The 22,095-nt window shown below is 40.4% G+C and overlaps 1 protein-coding gene and 1 non-coding gene across 3 annotated transcripts; both read right to left on the bottom strand.

The window, feature by feature from the left end:
* Nucleotides 1–503: 503 nt before the first annotated feature.
* Nucleotides 504–14,861, bottom strand: samsn1a (SAM domain, SH3 domain and nuclear localisation signals 1a). Of its 2 annotated transcripts, none has more exons than XM_026193361.2 (15): nucleotides 14,707–14,861; nucleotides 13,071–13,238; nucleotides 12,714–12,760; nucleotides 11,849–11,889; nucleotides 11,466–11,549; nucleotides 10,868–10,962; nucleotides 9,795–9,918; nucleotides 7,976–8,406; nucleotides 4,948–5,028; nucleotides 4,506–4,634; nucleotides 3,866–3,983; nucleotides 3,597–3,754; nucleotides 3,272–3,484; nucleotides 2,982–3,129; nucleotides 504–1,298 (listed from the first exon to the last, which is right to left on the bottom strand). In XM_026193361.2, exons 1-15 carry the CDS (start codon nucleotides 14,728–14,730, stop codon nucleotides 1,144–1,146), a joined length of 2,016 nt encoding a protein of 671 aa, XP_026049146.2. In that variant the 5' UTR covers nucleotides 14,731–14,861; the 3' UTR covers nucleotides 504–1,143. The 2 variants fall into 2 exon arrangements, with proteins under 2 accessions (XP_026049146.2, XP_026049147.2); XM_026193362.2 differs by having other exon boundaries at nucleotides 3,597–3,748.
* A 2,471-nt stretch (nucleotides 14,862–17,332) lies between these two features.
* On the bottom strand, nucleotides 17,333–18,430 carry LOC113036890 (uncharacterized). Its single transcript, XR_013901326.1, has 3 exons — nucleotides 18,259–18,430; nucleotides 17,976–18,080; nucleotides 17,333–17,828 (listed from the first exon to the last, which is right to left on the bottom strand). It is a non-coding gene; the product is annotated as an uncharacterized LOC113036890 (transcript).
* Nucleotides 18,431–22,095: the final 3,665 nt, after the last annotated feature.

Genomic DNA, 22,095 nt, shown 5'->3' with positions numbered 1-22,095 from the left:
TTAAATAAATTAGTCAATCGATACAAACATGAATAAATAAAAGTAAAATATAATAAATTAATTATTAACTAAATATTATTATTATTATTAGTAGTAGTAGTATTAGCAATAGTACTATTAAAAGTAGACCTTAATTTAATCAGAATCAGAATCAGAAAGGGTTTTATTGCCAAATGTTGAGCAGGTTTACAACATTAGGAAATTGCTGCGGTGCTTCAGTGCAAACATAGTGTCATAAATTAAGCTAAAATAGACATGAAAATAAAAATAAGCATAAGAATTAAAAGTGCTAAGTAGATAGATATGAGTGCAGGTGGTGATCAGTGCCAAACATGGAATGATGCAGTGAACACAGTGTAGGGTCATGTGTTAGTGGTAATTAAGCTAAATTCATGTAGAGGTGCAATCCGTGTGTACAGATGTACTTGTGGACTTGGCTCTATCAGAGACTGTACTCTTGTATTACTTAGAGTCTTTAAATAAACACAAACCACATATTTAACTCTATTTTTAAAATGCTTTATTTACAAAAAGTTTTGAAAATAAATGAATGCTCCTTTTCACAGGAATGCTCACACACAGGCTCTCTCACACACAATCTCATTCAAATGCACTTTCAGAAAAAAGTATACTTGTCAATCTGTAGAGTATGCATTACAGACAAGATCTGAATATACAAACAGCTGTTAAATCACAGGAAAGGAAAGTAGACCGAAAGTTAAACAGAGATCAGACGTAACAAGAAAGGTCAAAATGATGCAGCTGTGATAAATAAAAGCTTTACACGCAAAAACAATTCAAGATTTAGAATGCAATAAATACAAATGACATTAATGTGACAAAATTTTGGCAACTTACTGCCAAAACTCAATGCCTATACCTATCATAGTGATAAAGTGACAAAAAGATAATATGAAGTTAAGAATATTGTCTCTTCTTTGTATATGCTAAAGCTTCCACATTAGAAAGCTTTAGCATATACAAAGCAAATTGTATCCCTTGTTCCCTCACTGGAACAAGGGATACAATTGTGACATTTTCAGAAAGTTATGGAATGAGTCTTTTAAAACCATTTTCATCAAAGTCATAAGAAAATGTGCAACTTAAACTCTGATCAAAGTATACAAATGACAAACATGTGCTTTAGGACTCCACGGCGTCTGTGACGGGCTCTGTGTCCTCCTTGCTGTCTGAACACTCTGACGGGATGAAGCAGCCCGAGTCTCTGGGACAGTCGCTGTCTTCCTCCTGCAGACTGTGGGAAGATTTGAGCTCCTCCGCATCCCTGACATCATCACCTGCAGCCACAAACCAAACTGAATTCAATTAAATGTCATAATATTCAAATCTGTACTACTTTGCAGAATTGAAGCCATATTTAGATGCGGAAGGGTGACACCGTTTAATTTTAATATGATTTATTGCGATGATAGCGACGCATTATCGCAAATGTTGCTTATTGGTGTCAGACCAGAGGATGTTCTGGTGAGTTGTCACATGACCCAAATACATATGATTTGAAGCAGGAAACTCTAGAAGAAAATATGTCACCTAATTTTTTTTCCTGTAAACTGCAAAAATATTCTTCCTCATTGTTTTTTAAACTAACTAACAGAAGCCGCTAATCCGACTAATCTAGCTCAGCTTGATTAAATTACTGGTGTCTAATGTGAGCTTGGCAGGGTCACGCTGCAGCAGCTGCCATCTGTTTAGTTTCACTGTCAACCAAGCCGAGCTAAAAAAGAAATTACACTGACATTTACTTTGACTTTGTGCACATCTGCTTAAATTACACAAAGTAAAACATGAACGAAGCCACAAAAAAGGCCTGTGGATGTTTTTCCACTGTCATATTGGATTGTTTTGGAAAGTTTTGCTTTCATTCATGCAGGGATTTCTGATAATCAGTCAGACTGCTTCCAGACTTCAGATTACAGGAACACCTTCTGTCATGTTAAGCACTTTCTATCTAAGTAACAGGAAGTCACCAATAAGCTTCTCACAGTGTGCATGATGTATTTCTATTCTCTACGGCACAAATGTCTCAGCCTTTACCTGTTTCTACCCACATATTTACAGAGTGAACCCTTTTTTATTGTCCCACAGAAATAAAGTGACAGAATTACACTTCCATTCATTTTATATTTATGGTAAATATAAAATATTTTTCTTAATTTAAAAAAGAGAGTTTTTATTTAATACAGTCTTTACCTTATCTTGCTGTTTGTTTGAATGCTCACTTCTGATTGGCTAATGAGTAAATTCTACCATGTTTTAACCATAATCAAACAAAGCAGCTCCACATGCTGCTTAAAAGACTTTAGGGATGTAATTGTATTTAATTACTGGACAAAGATTTTGCTGTCTGTACACACACACACACACACACACAGAGTTATTATTTACTCAGAAAATGTAACTCTCATGACTGCTGGTTAAAAGACGAGAGCCAATTGTACAGTTTTTATTCTTTGTTTTATGGTTGCTGGGACGGGTTACAGTCAGGAAATAAAGGGTAGGACTGGAAACAAAGGTTTAGGTTTTTATGTATTTTTCTATTATGTTAAAAGCATTTAGTTTGTGTATAATAAAATGTGCTATTAAATAAAATTGTGATTGACAATAAGTGAGGTAGCTATTAGCTTCTTTAATATACAGTCTCTGTGAAGACTGTATTGTATTTACAGCTGCTTCACATTCAGTGTGGTGTTACTTTCAGGCTTAACATAACACCGATTGAGCCTGCTAACAAAAATTGTTAGTCTCATTTGCTGACTCCTGCATCTCTGCTGCGAGCCAGTCTGTGCAGCCCACTTCTGAATACTGAAACCTTCATGAGAGGATCTTTATTTTTATTTTTCAGAATGTTCATTTTTCAGGAGTGAACTCTTATGAAGCAGTATCTCCCTTGACTAAGTGCTGCATATTGTTACTTGTTAGCATTAGAACCAGTCACAATGATTGCTCGGTGTGTTTCTGACCTTCTGTGTAGTGGTATTCAGCAGCAGTGAGTAGCTTCTGTCTGTGCTCTGGGTCTTTGACGTTCAGCTCTATAAGATGTTTCTCCTGCAGGTGCATCAGGGACTCCACTGTTTCATAGCCATTTAGCATCAGTGCAGAAGCATATTCCTAAAACAAGAACAACCACCGACTGTAAAACTAAAGCACAAATCTTTAAATGTTTTGCTGTCATGACTAAGTCTTTGAAAACTTTGTGATTCGTCCCCTAAACTAAGACAAAAGACCCCAGGTGAGCAGATCTGGTCCTCACCTCCAGATTCAAGCGTTCCAGTAACTCCAGCAGTGTTTTAGGTCGAGGTCTTTTGCACAGCTTCTGCTGTCTGATTTTGGGAGTCTCCTCTTCTTCTTCTTTCTCCACCAAAACGTCGACATAGATGAACTTGAAGTTGCCCACTTTGTTGTTGAGCATGCCTGTCCAAATGCCCATTGGAGGCTTACTGATGATGTTGATGATGTCACCAACCTTGGAAAAAAAAATCTATTAAAAGATGGTTGAGACTGCTTCATTGTTACTGCAGATGTTTCCCTGTCTAAGTACAGCCATGTCCATGTAAAGCGTGGACATGGAGAGTTACCTTGAGTTTGAGGGAGTCCGTGTCATATGGACTGGGAACAAAATCCGTGTGGACTCGAGCTCGGCCACAGAACTGTCCGTGATACGAGCCGTCCTCCTCCAGCCTCAGACTGTCTCTCTGACCAGAGCCATTGGACTCACTGGTCACACCACCTGAACCCACAAACACAACACAGCACAGGAGGATTACACACTCATCTAAGAGTATTACTGGTTAACACCACACATTTATTCACTATGTCTGGGTGTGCATTATGAGCAGATACTTACTGGAGGAGCTCTGGCCACTGTAAAGACTCTCCAAGGAGTTGCTTGTCTGTGTGGAGTTTTTCTCAGCTGGAGGGCTGCTTTCTGTCTCTGCATCTGGCTCTTTGTCTGTGTCATCGCCCTGAAGGAAAGAAAAAAACGACAAGGCCCACGGTTTTAAAAGGCAGCAACGTTACATAAACAGATAAACAGGGACGGAGTGTGCACAATTAGGCAGACTATTCGAACGACTCCATGTAAAAGTGGAGGTGGAGGTGTAGGCTATGAAATTTCCAAAGCTAATCAAAACATCTTATCTTTCAATCGCTGTTTGAGAAAAACACAGATACTGCAGGAAGACACTTTTCGATGCAGATGACAGCAAACAGTCATCTAAATATCGCCAACAACCGCGTCGCAGTTTGAGGATGTGGTTTCAGAGGAGATGAAAGTGATAAACAGAGCAGGTTTGCAGTAAGTGATGTCCGTGGCCTCGAATTGGTTGCACGCTGAGGGACTTTTTGATCACTTGCGCACAAATTCTTTAGAATAAAACAGCGCTGGAGAACTAAAGCATTAATGTGTGTATGTGAACGGTCAAAAACCTTATCAGAGTGCTCGGTTAATTGATGTAAAAGTGTGTGTGAGTGATTCAGCGACTCACTGTCTCCTCGGATAAAGACTTGGCATGTTTTTTGCCCATTTTTCTGCGCATGGTCAGTGAAATCTCCTTCATTTTCTTCCGGAGTCCAGCTGAGTTGTTTGGGTCTGAACTTTCACATTCTTCTGTGACCTGTGTGAAGAAACATGGTTTAGTACAAACTGAACGGGGATATTAAGGAATACGACCTAAAATAAAAACAAACAAAAACAAAACACCAACTCTTTTTCTTTTCTACAATTCTACAATTATATTTAGTATTGACAACATGTTTTTCTGTTCTCAAAAAATCCAGTGTGTCGCTTTCAGTCCGCTTTTTAATGTATGAGTGAAAAACCTGCATTAAGTATGGCAGTCTCATGCATCGGTTACACTATTATTGCTATTGAAGTAAATTTTGCTGACATCAGGGTTACAAAAGTGAAAAACAAGCACATCTACAAACCATAGCGGTTCCATTTTCCTTCGGTTTGGCCTGTGATGAGTGATGTCTGAGACCTTCAAATTTGCCAAAGCTTGTGGAGCGCTGTGGGGAAGGGTAAAAAGAGATGTCACACAAAGACGGCTAAACAACGTCTGAATAGCACAATCGTGCTGTGACCCGAGATTTCACAGGCCAAATATAATCAGTTTTTCTTTTAACAGTCTTAAAACATCTAGGACAAGACAAAAACCAACAAGAAAAGAAAAAAAACCCTTCCTTTAAAATCTAGGATTTTAAGTCAAGTACACACTAAATGAGAGCTTGTGTTTTAAACTTAAACGAATACACAAGTACGTTGATAAAACCAGTTTACCCTCAGCGCACTGGTGACACGACAAGCTGCTCTGGCTCAATTTTAATTCTTTCAGTTCCCCCCCCCAGGTTTTCATAAAACTAATAGTCAGCCTAATCTCTCCCAAGCCTCCATCATCTCCCCAGCACAGCACCAAAAATAATCATATAAATGAATAATCCCTGGAAATCCTGGTTAAATATGAGCTCCATACTCCTAGACAGCCCTGTGCAGACTGATTTAATGCAGCTCTGAGTGCACTCTCTGACTGAAAATACACTGGCAGAAATCAAGGTTTTATTTTAAAGACTTTCTTCACCATTTAAAAAATGAACTGTGACATATTCTCCAAAAACATCGCGCTGCTTCCAGCAGACTGTAGTTTTTAATTCAATAATTGGTGATGTTAGATTGAGCCTCATCTTCTACAAATTTGTAACGGAGTCGATGTCACAAGTGAAATTTGGACCCTGAAGCTTTGATCATAATTATTTTCACCCACCTTTGGTTTGCTCCTTGCTTTGTCTGACACATTAGATGCAGCCCTCTGTAACATTTTCTAACTCCTTTTTTTTTCTTTCAAGGTGTTAGTCGGATCTTAGTCCTTTGCTCTTGTCTTTGCTGTACTCCTCTACAGAGAAGTGTTAACTGACACACAGATTATCTGTCTGATGGGCTGGCTGGCTCACTTCCTTAGAACGCACAGGATGTGAGGCAATTCACACTGTTTCTTTCAGTGCAGCTCTGAAAGGGGAAAAATACGAATGCTTATGTGTGCATTTTGTGGCCGGCTCAGCGAAACAACTAGAACCACTTCCAGGAATAGCGGCACTTCAGTTTTATAAATGTGGCATTTGCTTGTTCAAACATCTGTCTTGTATCTGCTACTCGTCTTTTAGACGCTGATGGTGAGCCACACCACCATGTTGGTCTGTAACTGTGCATAAGTATGCCACAATCATATACATGTAGCCACTCAACTCAGGTTCAATTATCCAATGAGGCTAAAAGCTTCACAGTGAAAGCTATTTTATGTAGTTCAGGAATAAAAAGAAGACAAAACCTCTTTTGTTTAATTCAATTCTTCTTTCAATATACCTCAAATTTTCCCTTTTATCAGCAATGGGGAACTCTGTTGCGGTAAATGATGCTGGAGTAATTATTCTTCTGAGTTCATTTCCTAATGTGGGGCAGAACGCTTTTGAGGAAGTGTGGATTTATGACAGAGGAACAGCTGAAAGTGGCAACTTTGGTGTGTCGAAATACCTTCCGGTCGACCTCCCCTCTCGGTGTGGAACTGAGGGTTTTTTGGCTTTATGTCTTTTTGGATACACTAAAACAAGTCACCCTTTTTCTAAAATCGGTGACGAATGATAAAAGTTACAAAACTCTTATCTACAAACACACCCACACACTCATAGTGTTTCCACTGAATCAGAAAAGGTGAGGGAGTTTTTAGCCTCCACAGGATTCCACCTTGCCTCTCTCATGTCGCCACATTGGGGATTTGCCATGTTTACACTGCGGTCGGTTGTGGAAAAGGGAATTCTGCAGACCTAAACCTCAGTCTAATCCTGCTGCTTGCAATCAACAACAACAACAAAAGAAACTCATTTTGTTCTAGATCAAGATTTTAAATTTCTTACTTTAGTGGTTTCCTGTCTGATTTTAAAAAAAAATCCACCCTATCTTCATTGAAATATTTTGTTGAGATACAGTTTTATGCCAAAAGTATATCAAAACTGTTCTGACATGCATTGTGTGCACTGTTAGTTCTGCAGAGCTAATGTTAACTTCCCCAGTGACAAAACAAGAAATAAGCAAATTCAGAGGAAATTAAATTAAAACCACTTCACTTGATTGTTTTCTTTTCTTATCACTATCTCACGGGAAGTTCGTAAAAGGACAAGATAGAGTCTTAACACCCTGCGCCATCTCTGTTTATAGTCCTCTGGGGATTTATTCTCTGTTAAATGACTTTCTGACTCTAAGAACGAATGACACCACAGATCCATGGGGATTTTGTAATCTCTGCACTGGATGGTTGTTTTCATCAGACAATTTTCTCCCTAGTCATCCCGGGCTTTGACAACTGTTTTTGCGTAACACATGGCTCACACGCCACACGTGCTCACCGAGTATCGCTTAGAGTCTAAAGCTTTGAGAGATGTCATGTGCGTGCAAATGTGCACTCCGTTGCGTGATGTTAGCAATGAGCTGCGCAATGAGGAAAATCCACAAAGTCATCAATTTCCACACCTACATCTCAATGTTCAACCAATATTAGCATCTGTAGGAGACGTTTTTAAAGAAAATGCAAAATGTTCTGTATGGGAGGAGGCTGGGTACATGTCAATAGCGCTGACATAGTGACCAGAATTAATTCTCATAGACCACAAAATGTCATCAGCAAGGCACCTAATTGGTCTTAAATGCATTCGACTGCATTTGACAAACCACAGACAACTATCTTGAGTGACAAGACAGATATGAATCCTACAGCTGATCACATGTCTACCACAAAACCCTCAGCTCAGCGTCATCCAGTCAGCCTGGGTCGAAAGGCAGCTGAAACACTCAGAGGAAGTTCTCTTGGGACAACCAATCTGCTGAGTACCTTGAAAAACTGTTGCCATTTTTAGTTCACTGCTCTTTAGTTCAGTCTCAGTACTGTGTGGCAATCAGCATGAAACTTACATTTGGTTCGGACAGGTCCACATCAGTGATAGATCGCGGCACCCTTGGGGGAATCTCAGGTTTACAGTCCTGCTTCAAGCAACCATCCTGGGCCACTACCTGCCGGTGCTCCTGTCTTCCTTCCCACTCCTTCACGTGCGCCGTGATGAAGTCATGGGAGTAGACACGATACTCTGTTAGAGGCCTGCGGCAGGTGTGCTGTACGGTCCCCCAGGCTAGACTGCTGTCAGCAGGGTTACTCCACCGCTGGTGGTGGGTGGGCGTCGCTCCACCGGGAAGGCTGGCCATGTCAGTGCATCGGCCTGGGGTTGTGTTCTCCTGAGAGGGGAGGGTGGAGAATTTACCCGGGTAGGGCCTCCTGTCTGATCTGTACGGCACTTCGGGAAAGTGGTGTCCCATCTGTGGGCTCATCATGCCAGGTGGGGAGCACACTGAGAGAGGGGACAAGAAAAAAAGTGACTTACAGTCAACAATTCTCACCATTCTCAAACTGGGATCAGACTCAAGTGTAACTTTATTTAACTTAGATGATGCAATGATTTGCTGTTTAACCCTCATCAGAGTTAAACTGAACTGGAAATGACTTAGTCAAATGAGATAGTTCACTGTGAGGATCACTTTACATGTCGAAGCAGTACCGAAAAGAGAGGAGGAAACAGGAGGTTGGCCAAACAGAGTATGTGTAGTATGTCCTTGGCTTTTGTAACCCTCACATCCTGAACCGCTGTGGCCCTCTGAGAGGTGTGAGGATGCCGCAGACACGTAATTTGAAGGTGCTGCAACTCTTAAAAGCAGAAGTAGAATTTAAAGTTGATTACTTTTTTAAAGGGCATTAACTGGAGTTGCCACATAACTGTAGCTGTTCTGCTATTTTGAGCCAAAATCTTTCTTAGTCATAGAGTCATAGAAATTCTAGAAACGTCAGGAAGGACAAAGGCAAGATTTAAAAATAACAATATCATTTTAAAAAAAAACCTCTTTTACTATTGTAAAGTTGTAAGCAATGTTTCTGATCTTTGTTTTAAGGCAGCGGGGTGTAGGTGAAGGTTAGAGTAAATGCTGAAAAATTGAATTTTATTCACTAGTGTTTTAAATAGGTTCAGGAAGAGACTGTGGTTTGGTTTAAAATGCAACAAGTTAGGAGCAACGTCACTATTGTTACAACAGGTCACAGTGGCGACACTAAAGGATGTCCGGTGCGCTATCAGTGACTTTGACTAAACAGTTAAAGTTGACCCTCTGGGAATGAAAACAGCAGCAAGAATGAAACCTGTTCTACAAAACCACAAAAACCTTTGGTCATGATTAAGAGATACACGAAGTGTTAGATGTTTTCACATCATCATAATGCAAGTATTACTTTTATCAGCTATGATGTCAATGCATAAAACACTATATTAAATGTTAAAGTTGTCATTTAGTGTGCGCTTGCCTCATTTACTCATTCACACACACTCACACTGCAATGAATGCATCCTGAGCAGCTCAGGGTTCAGTAGCCTGTCTTGCTCAAGGATACTTTAGCATGCAGACATGGATTGAACCACCAATCTTCCGACATGTAATTTGTACCGTGAATACATTTTAAATTTACTGATGATTACTAGACATTAATTCTTTTGTATTAAATATACTATAGTGCTTTACACGTTTGCGTAACGAGCTAAAGATACCTGGTTTGATTCTAGAAGGAGACACAAAGCCATTTGGGGTTGTGTCCGGTCTAAAATATTAAACAGCTGATTGCTGTGTTAACCACTGTGAATAAAGGTGCAACCAAGAGTTTGAAATGATGGTTAATGTTGGTGAAAGCTCCTACCTCTGGAGCTGTTTGCTTTCTTTGTCCCTTCTTTCCCACTTTTCCCGCCTGCTTTCTTGCTGTTTTTGGGGTTTCTCCTGACAGCTGCTTTGGACTCTGTTGCCACTCCGTTGGCATGGACACTCTGAAAAGATAAACAAATGCACACACACTCACCATTTAAACACTTTCATTCCAGAACCTCTAATATCCCACACCCCTTAACATTGATTCATTGTGTGTGACCTTCTGGCAGGGAGTGTTTAACAGGCTTGATGAGAGCAATTGAAAATTTAGGGGGTTGAGTTTAGATTCTTTCAGCTGGTCCACTGACTTCTAGTTTAGATCTGTGAGGAGACAGATAGCAAGGGTGCCTGCTCTCTGTTAGAGGGGAGAGCTGTGCAGGACTACTACAAACAGGCAGAGTTGAATGGGTGAGGAAAATCTCATTACCATTAATAGTAATGAGATTCAATTAACAAAGGATAACAGGATTGCAAGATTTGTAAACATTATAAGTCTTTGCAGATATGCGCTCAGCGATCATGTGACAATGTCAGTGTTGTCATAATGTGTTTTGAGGAAGGAAAAATGCTGCTGAACCGGTTTTGGCAAGCTATGCTTTGTTTTCATTTAACTATGATGGCAATAGGTAGATTGGCCATTGAGAAACCTGGCATGAGGCCTTTAAACCTTTCTAAACACGCACGCACACACAGAGTTTTCACATCCCTCTCTGCCATGTGGTCCAGAGATTACACAGAGAGGTGCACCCCTCTTTGAACCATCTGCACTGTATTATCTCTCAGCAAGTCACATCAGGTGGTGGTGTCGGTGCTGTTAAATGCTCTGCTGTGGTGTGTTGAAGGTGCTCAAACATGATGCTGGCACAGATTTATCAGCCTTTTGGGAGCAATAAACTTCAGAGTAGGCATTAAAACCAGCCAACCAAATGAACAAAATGGTCTTAAAACCTAAAACCAAACTGATACCGCTGTGGTACCCACAAAGATCTGAATGCATTGCATGACTGAAACATGTCTGCAGAGAGGGTTTTGAGTGAAACAGTCTAAAAGTGAAACGACTCTTCTAACCTGGCTTGAGGTCTGTTTCTCCTTTTTCTTGGTGCCAGAATGATGACTTCCTTTCCCACCTCTGGTTTCTGTCCTGTGTTTCGTCTTTCGCATCTCTGCAACAACACAATGTGTACACCTGAGGACTTTTTAAGGAATTTGCCTCAATGATTATAGAAACTCTCCAAAAAGAACTGGGTATTTCCATTAACAGTCTGGACAAATGAGCATCCAGAACCTTTTCTCTATTTGTATTCATTTATTTCCTAAAACCCGAGCACAGAGAGTTGTGCTGACAGCATTTTTTCCATTTACTGCATCAGCATTTCTTTTTCATGTAGACAAATTGAGACAGTTTGCTAAAATTGCACTTCTTCTTCTTATATTAAGAGATCTCAGGGTTTAGATTAAATGGGCTGATAAATTACTTTATACTAACAGAAAGGCGAATTTCAATGGTCCCGCCCATTTAAGATCACAGTGGCCGATAGTCTGGGGTCATTTTTTAATGCTGAATTGGGTTCGAAATCCCCACCCTGCCTTTGAGCGTCCTGCTGGGACTCCAGATGAGTGCTGGCATAAACTTTAGATGAGCTTAGCCTCTTTATTTCCTGCTTACCTTCATTGTGATTGTTGGCGATGTGAACTAAATCTTCTCTGCTCCTGGCATGCTGCCACACTGCAGTATTACAGCCGGGAGTGTCTGCCGTGGAGAGAGACGAGCGTTGGAGGTTTTAAAGCGAAAAGTTGGGGTGAATGGAAGCCACTGATAGTAAAATCATTATCAGCATTATGAGACACGGACATAAAGCCTGGTAGCTCGCTGGAAGTTTGAATATAAATAATATTAGAAGCTTCCAAAATACACATTTATTTCATCGCAGTCTACCTCAGGGTTTGTGAAAGGGAGTCAGGGCTGTAACACATGTTGTAAACAGTCATTATGCACAAGTTACACTTTAGCACTAATAAAAAGTGAAGTTTAGAAATTGTTATACTCACCTAGTGTTTCATTATCTGATGCAGATTTGGATATATGTGTCCTAAAAGTAAAATAACAAAGAAATATTTCATTATCTTGGATTATTATTTTTATTTAAAACAAATTAGACATTATTATTTTCTTCACAACACAAAGTAAAGAGCCTGGGACTTCAAAAAGGCAACTATGGAGCACATAAACCACAAAACATGACCACAAGACTGCAGACTCATGCTGTGCAGATGTCCACTGTGTTAAATCTTTCTATGCGTTTACAGCGTCAACAAAGTTGTACGTTGTCCAAAGAAAGGCCAAGGGAGTAAAAGGTGTTGACCTTGAATCCGCTTAGTCCAGCTAGCCCAAAGCCGTAATCTGCCTTCTGCTGGCCCAACAGTGTGAAGGGTCCTTCTTCTCAAAATACAGTTCTCTGTCAACAAAGCTGAACAATTTATAGATTTTTTTGGTTCCTATTGTGTCTTACGGACGTCAATCCCTCTTCTTTAAGCACAGCATTCCAATTTATTCTGCTCTGCTGCAGGAAGGATTTACAGTATTAACCCACAGCGAAAATAAACAGGGAGCCTTTCAAGCCATATTATTACTCAATGGGAAAGCTCTGTCACTGGCAGGGCAGCTTTATGCTTTCTGCACGCTCGACCAACAAAAGAAAGAGAAATAAGGCCACAGCACGCACTAGACGAACAGAAGCCTTAATTCCTTCCAGGATTACTTGATGTTTTTAATACAATTTTCCTGTCCGTTCGAAGCGGAGTGACATACATAATATGTGGAGATAGAGCAGATTGAGCTTCGAGCTTAAAGCATTGTAATGTGGGGCATATAGGACGATCTTAACATTCTTGAGTAATTTACGTCTGAGCTCACCTTCTTTTCTTCTTGTTCGAGTTGGCTCTCTGCGTCTGAGGCATCTCCTGAAAGAAAACAAAGCATTTAAGGCTGTCTGTACTAAATGAGCAACTTGCCACATTCAACAAAATCCTCCAGCTGATTCATGTAGAGATTCACTGAAACTGAACATTTGGCCTCGCCTCAGAGGCAGCTGTCAACTGGCTCTGCTCATCATTTAATAATCAGCTTTATTTTTTTTAGGTTCAATCTGGTTACATGTCACAGCTCCTCAAGGCCGTGACCCCATACAATCTGGTCATGATTGTTCACAAGCCCGCACCGCTCACAGTCTGTACAACATGCTTCAATGTACGAGATTTTCATGACACACACCATGGATATAGATCTTCCAGAGCCTCGCCACTTTGTGCCATCATTCAGCAAGACTGCCGGGCTGCAGGAGCGGCTGCACAAGCGGCTGGAGGAGCAGCTCGGGACAGGCTGTGGTGGGCCGTCGCTGGAGCTCTGCACCGCCTCGTACAGGCTGTCCATAGATCCCTCCTGATGCCCAGTGGACAGACAAAAAGACACACAGTTGTTAGAGGGCTGCAGTTTGGCAGCCGGATATGAAATTCATCTGTTTCCATCCATGTTTCCAGCACATAAATCTGCATTTCATTGTAATCAGATGCAAAATATGAAAATTTTAGTTATGAGGATTTGATATGACTGCAGGGAAATGTCACCAATGCTGCTCCAAAGCTCCTTTAAATTTGCTTGTCAACCATGGATGAGGGAATTTCGACAGAACTGATTTCAGCGTGGATTAAATTTTGTTTGATTCGTTGGGATTCCTTCTAGGAACGCATAACCAATTTCTCTCGTCAGCTCATCTTGACTGTACTGTGACGTCTCATCGGTGTACATGATAAAAGATAGTGCAGAGTATTGATTTTGTATTCTTTCTCTACTCAACCATTCCTGGTTAAACCAAACCACAAAATTCTTAATGAGTGGTCTGAGACAGAACTGGAGTCCTCCATCTTTTAGAAAATCAATCCCTGACTCATATGACTGTGGGCCAATAACAGGTCTTTACAGAGTACTCAAAATGTAAGATGTAGTGCAAAATGGTTTAAACAAAAAGCTTCCAAATGAAGTGTAAGTTCCTGTATTTGCAGGGGAACAAGTGTGTATTTTGAGATGCTGCTGCTTTGCTGCTGTGTTTGTTTTTTCTCTTTTCTAGATTTCTACCTGGGTTAACGGGCAGCACGAAAACTTGCTGTATGTGCTATTTGAGCAGAGTGGTTAAAAGGTGCGACATCCGTTAGAGATTCTAGGCAATGATGAATCAGTCTGATCATTTGTAAACATCCCCAACATCTGTGCAGAGACAAGTTTAAAGTATCCAACCCACATGTCACATCCCCACGTGCAGCATGACAGCTGCAGGAGCATCTGAGGTACCCATGTGTATATTGTGCACACGTGTGTATTCCTGCTTCTTATCTTAGCTTTTGTGGCTTCATTAATAAACACTTTTAACAGCACTTGTAGGCATAAAGAAATTAGTCAGTAATACATAAACCAGGGCTTCAAAATACATACTGTAATAAAAGAACTGCTGTGAAATGTTGCTTAAAACTTTATGGCAAACAAAGCTTAAAGTTTTCAGACAAAGGAAGATAAGAAGACAAGGTCGGTGTCAGGAGGACTTGTCTAATGATCAAACTTTCTGCAGCAGGTTATCAATGATCTATTTACCGAGAAGATGTAGCAGCAACCATTCTCATTAGATTAGTGCTGCGCTTTAGCATCATGTTTTGCTTCTTTGTAGGAAAACTGCGATTAAAAACCTAGATAGACACTCTGTAGCTTCCCACACATTTACGTATGCATAGTGTGTTATTTATTGATCTTCACGATATATTTCTTGTGGCTAACCTCAGATTTGCAACTCAAGTTTCTCTTTTACTCTGCGACTCACACACAGACTGTTCTGTAAAGAAGACAAATGCATGCATCTTACCAGAGAAAAGCAGAAAAGGTTCATGTTGGCTGCGAGGTCTCGGGTTCAGTTTGCTTTGGTGCGTCAGATGGAGGACAAACAGCGAGCCGAGTGAAAGCCAGAGGCTGAAAGACACAACAGCTCAGTCTGAGGCCAGCCTCGGTCGCCTGCTGTCTTCTCAGATTAATACCACAGTGAAATCCCTCCACTAATCCAATAGATGGCCCACCATTACTCTAGCAGCTAAAGCAGGATTCACTCTTGACAACAAGCCCACTATTGGTGGATCAGCAGACTCTGTCTTTGTTTTGATTCTTTTCTTTTTTTTCCAGTAGGGAAGCAGCGAGCAGCCATGTTATTTATTTATTCTGACCTAAGTGAAATTACAAAAACAAAAATTTACAGGTAAATTTCCTCATTAAAGGCAACTTAGGAAGACTTAAGACTAAAAAGTCTTTTGCCTAAATAATATTATCAATCATAAATATTAATCAATAATTATGAGGATCACTGGTAAAATCAAGGTAAAATTAATCATTCCATTAAGAACAATTGACTAGAGATGACATTAGTTTTTGAGATCAATAATATATGGATGTATAAGCAGCGTTTTCATGCGTTTTATTGGAAAAGTCATTTTCTTATATCCACTTTACTCCAGCGGTGCACATTGTATACACTGGACTGATCATAAAGGTCATGGTTTAAATCTGGGCACACTGAGCTGATTAACGGAGTGCAAGAATAAACATCTGGACCTGCTGGGGTAATCTTTAAAACATATATTTAAAAAAAAAAACATATCCTGTGATTCTGAGGCAACACACAAAAACCCAGATTCAAGACTTTTTATTGTTAGTATGCAAACTGAGGCATTAATCTCTGCCATGATGCAAGGTAAGTAGTGGAGTTTCAATACTTTCTGTCATCATCATCTATAGCTTTAAGTGCTAAGATGTGTTCCTCCTTACATCAGTGGGAATTTAATGTAGGTTTTATATCTATCTGTAACGCTGTAATCAGTTAGCACTAATACAAAATTGAAACCAAATGTAGTAGTAATGTAGTAATTAACCACCTGCATCTTTATACTAGTCAAATTACACAGGCCCATAAACAGATTGTTTACATAAAGTTACATCAAATACTACTTACGGTATGCTGTCATGGATGTGATGGCAACTATATGTGCTTTAAGTATATGTAAGCTGTGCTTTAATGTAGCAGTTGGAGTAGTTTTGAAGTTGCAGTTTATTTTTCACAGTTATGGGGAGATTATTTAAATACATGTGCATTGTATGTGTTAAAATCTGAACTTGAAGGTAATAAATGTAGTGAGGTAAAACAATGTGTATATCTGTGCTTGGCTTAACAAGTTAGGAATTTAAAGACAGCATAGCAAAAGGGAATGTAATGTGTGGAAAAAAAATGCACTTGAAAGGAGACTGTTCATCTGTGACAACCATGCCCTCAGGCAGGTTTTTAGACAATAAAACAAACACTACACTGAGCGCGCTGCACACAGTTTCTCACGTGATCAGTAACAGCTCTTTCCTGTGTGGGCAACAGCTGCAGGCAAGTATTTTTCCACAGCTTTGAAATATTTAAAGTAACTTTTTGACAAACCACAATAAATGTAGGAAAGTTTTCACATATCAGTTTGTGGTGAGGCACAAAAAATATAAGGTTATTTTTGCATGCAATGCATTTCTTCTTGTTGTTTTTTGTTACCTAGAGACTAATCGATCATCCCTCTGGAGTGGTTCAAAGCGCACTAAGTTGTAACACATGAAGTGTGAAGTTGGTGCTCTTTTAATCCACAAATCATACTGTCTGAGCTCCTCTAATGCAGAGCAGAAAACAGCTGGAGAGATTAAAAAATATGACCTATATTTTCACAAACATGAAAATAAAAGAAGTACTTCAAAGAAAATGACGTGATGCTGAAATGTATTTTGCTGCCTTTCAGCTCATTTCGATTAGTCATGTCACTGTTGTCTTCTAGTGTCAGATGTTGTGGTGGTTATGCCTTTTGCACAGCAAGGTAAGCGTAATAATGGTTTTTAATGTGGCACAAGTCCTAAATGAACCACATACGGTAATCACTTCGTGGCTGACTTCAGCCAACCTCCCATGATTTAATGAGCCTCTTTAAAATGGCCTTCTAGTCTGTATACAGTTCTGCAGTATTTTTATCTCTCCATCAACAAAACAATGCACAGTGCAGCAGTGCATTGTTTCTGAGAACAAGTCTGGCCTGTTGCATACTGTGGGTTCTTAACAACAACAGGTGTGACATATCTGAAAACAAAGCAGGATGCGTGAATGCTGCTAGGCGAGTGACCTGTGCCAACCACAAGTGTGACTGTGTTTACATGCATGTAAAAAAAAAAAGGATTAAATGAAAAATCTTAAATCATTTGAGCATCGAATCATTATAGACCTCATGTTGAACCATTAAAAAGAGATGTTCGTTTTATGGTCCGTGGTTATCAGCTCAGTTTCACCTCACCCAAACGAAACCAGTGAGGGAGTCTTACAGTGGCCACATGGGGGTTGTGGCCGTGTGAAAATGTATGAAGATTTTAATGTGTGAAACAGGCAAGACACTTGTGCCCTGTAAGAAAAGACATCTGGAACAAATAGATTAAGACAACAGCTTTTAATGGTTTTTTTTTTTTTTTTAGCAGTTTAAAAAAATAGTCCAACTTTTATTACAGTGGAGATAGACAGTGACCCACATAGCATTGCTTATTGCTCTGACCCACTAAGTCACTCAGGAAAGGATTAAGAGGGTGTGGGTGTGTTTCGCGCTGCTTCCCACATCTATTCATTAAGAAAAACAAAAAAATACAAGAAAATCCATGACCGTAATCACCAGTCATGTATTTGGGATCATAATGAATGAGAGCAAGTCAAACTCTAATCAAGTGTGCGTGATTTTGATAGATTCCGTTTGGGTAAATAAACAAATGACATTGCATTCAGATTAATGTAATTTCATTTTTTTCATTGTATTTGATTAAGCAGAAAGTGAAAGTGAACGGGAGGGGTGCTTCAGGCCTAGCACAAATCCTCTCTGCAACAGGTTGTGAAATAGTCCTCAGCACAGAACTCCTCACATGATCGAGAAATTCTGTCACCTGTTTAAAAATAAAAAATAAAAATACAATCACTATACCATCACACCATTGTTGGAATTGTATTATTTTACATGATATATGAGCGCACATATTAGATCATGAACATGAGAACAAACAAAATGAAAGTAGAAAACAAATCCTACGCACCATTCAGGCTGGTTTTACAGTACTGCGCTGACAGTGGACAAACTGTCTCTGTCTTACAGCTTGTGTCATTTTCATCCACACAGATGTAGCAATTGAGAGTGAGCACTAATTAAAAAAAAGGATAAAATCCATCAAAACATGTTACAATACTAAGACAACAGCCTTCATCTCAGTCAGGAAGTCCAGGTGTAATCAAATGATTCCCTCAGATCAAACCTATTTTCTAGCCCAATCAGAAGTTTGCTTTTAAAATGGAATATAAGCTAGAATGACAAGGCCTCACCTTGGGTGCTACACAGCAGCACGAAGAGCAGCGTAAGCAGCAGGACCTTCATGTTGTCAGATGGTATGTGGATAATCCTCCCGCTCAGGTACTTTTATACTAAAACACCACATACCAAACTACAACTCAGTCATGCACTTCCTTGTGATAAATGTGCCAGTAAATTATGTCTAATGTTTTTGTTTCAACTCTTTTGTCTCAAAGAAGAAGAAAGCGAAAGACTTTTTACGGTAACAGATTAACGTGGATTTTTTTTTTTTTTTTTGCAGCGTGTATAAGAGCTCCTAAAGTCTAGTTCAACCTGCTACTATGAATTATTATCAGTGTTGCTATATTTACCTTTCGATTTCTCTGATGAGATCTGTGATTAGTTTTGATCTATCTATTTGTATTTCAAAACACATATCCCACATCGAGAGAACACCTTTTCAGTTTTGTCCTTGTTTTCTTATCACCCAGTGCTCAAGGTAACTCTGCAGTGCATTCATACTATGAAATGAGAGCACACTATTTGGGGGTCATTTTCTAAAGATTATTTTTAAAATCAATTTCTTTACTGGACTTTTTATCGTTCAGCTTTCAGCCTGTTCAGTTTAATCATGTCAACTGCTTTGTAAGGCTTTTTGAACGGTTAACACAAGAGTGATGTGAGCTAAACGCGAGTCAACATACAATAAACGACATTTATGATATGTAACAGACAATAGGCTGCACAAATGATGGACACAGCAACAGAAGCATCACCAGTCTGTTTGTTCTAAAGCACTTAGTTTGGCATTTCAGGTGTTCCCATAGGAACATAAGCCAAATGTGACCATATTTGGGGAGTTGCGTCTCAGTAGGAATTCACCAAGCAGCAAACTTCACAGCTAAATAAAAAATCATGTAGTGGCTTCAAAGGCTTCAAAGTGAGTCGATCCTCATACATGCCAATGTTAAAGTTTTACAACATTAAAAACATATATTAACAGGATGATCTATCTGATTCTCTTTGAGCAGGGCTGGACTGGGACAAAAAAAGGTTGGTTTTAACCAGTTGGTACAGCTTACTTTCGATGCACTGAAGCATGTGACAATTAAAAGTCACACTTAAGCTCAGGTGTGGGGGGCCTCAAGGGCTGGTGTCCTGCAGGTTTTAGATGTATCCTTGATCCAACACAGCTGATTTATATGGCTAAATTATGGCTCAACATATCTTGAAGTTCTCCAGCTGCCTGGTAGTGAACTAATCGTTTGACTCTGGTGTGTTGACCCAGGGTGATATCTAAAACCTGCAGGACACTCGCCTAAGGGCCTGGAGTTCTTCACCCCTACTTTAGCTATTAGAAGTGGACAAAAATCATTTGCTAGAAATTGTACTTTTTTCCATCTTTTTTTTTTTTTTTGCCTGTCCCGTTTGGCTCTTTTGCCATCAGAATTGTTGTCTAAAGGCAAAGAAAGATGCCCAACGGATTTACTTTAGCAAATTGACCATCCCAGGCTTGCCGTAATGGTCCAGTTGATTCACCTTTTATTGTTTATTTTATTTTCACTTACTGAATACGGGACAGACTTGACTGGGGGAAAGAAAGGGAGAAAGAAAGAGGGAAAGAGAAACAGCTGAGAAGAGGGACGGGGGAGAAGGGCAAAAGACAAAAACCAACAGAACGGGCAGAAAAAGAAAAAAGAAAAAAAATGCATATATCAATCACCTGGATCACCTGCTGAGAAAGAAAAAAGAAAACAAGCAGAAGAGAACAAGAGTAATAGAATAAACAACATCACAATGATATATGGGAATATGACAGTAAATACTAAATATTAAACATTATTGTGCAGCACATAAGATCAACAGAACACAGTGTGCTTTGAGGTAGGAGCCAAAAAGGGTGTAGTTTGTGGGTGTGATCACCCGTGTGTACACCTGTGAGCATGGACGCGCTTGTTTTTTTTTAAAAGGTTCCTTCATGTAATGATCTGCTAGAGGGTGTGGGGGGGCCACAGCCCCGTCCTCCAGGGCGTGAAGCAGGTATGGAGGAGATCAAGACTCCAGACATCCAGAGGCCCCCAGAACACAAGAGACCAAGGAAGACCAACAGAGGGGCAGCCACGCCACTGTCCCAGTAAGAGCTGAGGAGAGTCCCAGATGAGGGCTCACTCAGCAGCCGCGGAGCAGAAGCCAGGGGGAGTTGCAGTGACGCGCCCGTGAGCTCCGCCAGCAGCCAGCTGCGCCTGAGTGACCGAGCCCCAGGCCGAGAGGCCGGGGGCACCCCACCTCCGAAGTGGCCCGAGCGAGCCCCAGGCTCCAGGCCCCGATAAAGGTTCGGGGCGTGAGCCGGTGTGTACCTGGACGCCCATCCCTGGACACAAAGAACCACCAACGCACCGATGTCTGAGGGAGTCCGCCACTGGCAGGGGAAGTGGTGGTAGGGGGAGATAGGCCTCCAAACCTTGGAGGGCCTGAGATGTCCCCAGAGAGGTGGCGTCTGACACCCAACCTGACATACTTTTTTCCATCTTTTGTTCAAATACAAATCCTCCCTGCAAAACCGTCCGGGAAGGGGGGAGAATGACTGAAGATTTCATCGTTAATATGTAAGTAGGAGTTAATGATTTCGGATCCGAGGGATCATTAAGATACTCCACACTTAACGGTCTGCTGTTAATGATGCCATTGACTTGTAAAGGAGTGTTCTTAGACTAGTTGTATCAAGCCTATTTGAGGACTTGTCTAGCATTGTTGTTAGTATGCTTCATACTGTCCGAATTTGGCGTTCCCAGATACCTCCCATATGGCTAGCTGATGGAAAATTCATTACAAATTTTCATAGCTGTGCGGTTCCATCTTGTCGTCAACCAACAAGAGTTTCTGAATTTCCATCTAATGATTTTATTTGTGGCATTACAGCTGCACAGCCAGCAAACTTTCTCAACTCACTTCCATCCTTGGAGCTTATTTAAGGCTAACTGTGAAGTTTGTCTCTAAAGCGTTTTCTGTAGTGAAAAGATCTCCAAATAGCTTTTCCAGCACTTCCCAAGCTGAGTTGTATGCTTCATCTCTGTCCACTAGGAGAAATCCTTCAACTGCTCTCTTTGTGGGTCTACCGAGTTACTTCCTGAGATAATAGTCTTTCATTCTTTGAAATGTTTTTTCTTTCAATCATGGTTTCAAATGACAACTGCCAGACTTCAAACTTTAGAGGGTCATCAGTTTGACCTGAACCACTTTTAGACCTTCTTGATTTTGACCTTGATTTGGTACTTTGAGATCCTAAGCACGACCCAACATCTGGCCATGGCTCTTAATCACTATCTGCAAAGTCTCCTTGTAGCTGTTTTTCAGCTCTTTTAACAATGAATGAGGAAAATGAAGTACACTACTTTGCGCTTTGCGTCTGAATCTGCAGTTTGTATTTGGTGTATCCATCCATCCATCTTCTTCCGCTTTATCCGGGGCTGGGTCGCAGGGGGCAGCAGCCTAAGCAGAGAAGCCCAGACCTCCCTCTCCCCAGCCACCTCCTCCAGCTTATCCGGGGGAACACCAAGGCATTCCCAGGCCAGCCGAGAGATACAATCTCTCCAGCGTGTCCTTTGGCGTATTTGTTCATAAATGGTTTGTACATCTCTGCAGGTGACATTATGTTGTTAATCACCTCATTCAATTCGCGCTCTGAAAGTTTCTCCTCTTGATCTCTTTACCCTTTTCAGTGTTCTTACTCTTTCACTTTTACAAACAGTCTGTAGTTAGAATCGAAGAATAATCCTTTAATTGTCCCACAAGGGGAAATCTGGTTGTAACAGCAGCCAGAAAGACACATATACAAATAAACAGTACACAGGACACGGAACAGAAACATA

The sequence above is a fragment of the Astatotilapia calliptera genome, chromosome 14 (genome assembly GCF_964374335.1).
Source record: "Astatotilapia calliptera chromosome 14, fAstCal68.1, whole genome shotgun sequence".
Taxonomy (NCBI): domain Eukaryota; kingdom Metazoa; phylum Chordata; class Actinopteri; order Cichliformes; family Cichlidae; genus Astatotilapia; species Astatotilapia calliptera.
Note: the sequence above shows the minus strand (reverse complement) of the source record. Positions and strands in the feature narration are given on the sequence as shown.

What these genes read in the sequence shown, in the direction of transcription:
- samsn1a (XM_026193361.2), bottom strand. Translation starts at nt 14,730, where the DNA reads ATGAACCTTTTCTGCTTTTCTCTG. An exon ending in CGCCAACAATCACAATGAAG is followed by an intron (nt 10,963 to 11,465) that starts GTAAGCAGGAAA and finishes GTGTTGTTGCAG; the next exon opens with AGATGCGAAAGACGAAACAC. An exon ending in TGGAACGCTTGAATCTGGAG is followed by an intron (nt 3,130 to 3,271) that starts GTGAGGACCAGA and finishes TTCTTGTTTTAG; the next exon opens with GAATATGCTTCTGCACTGAT.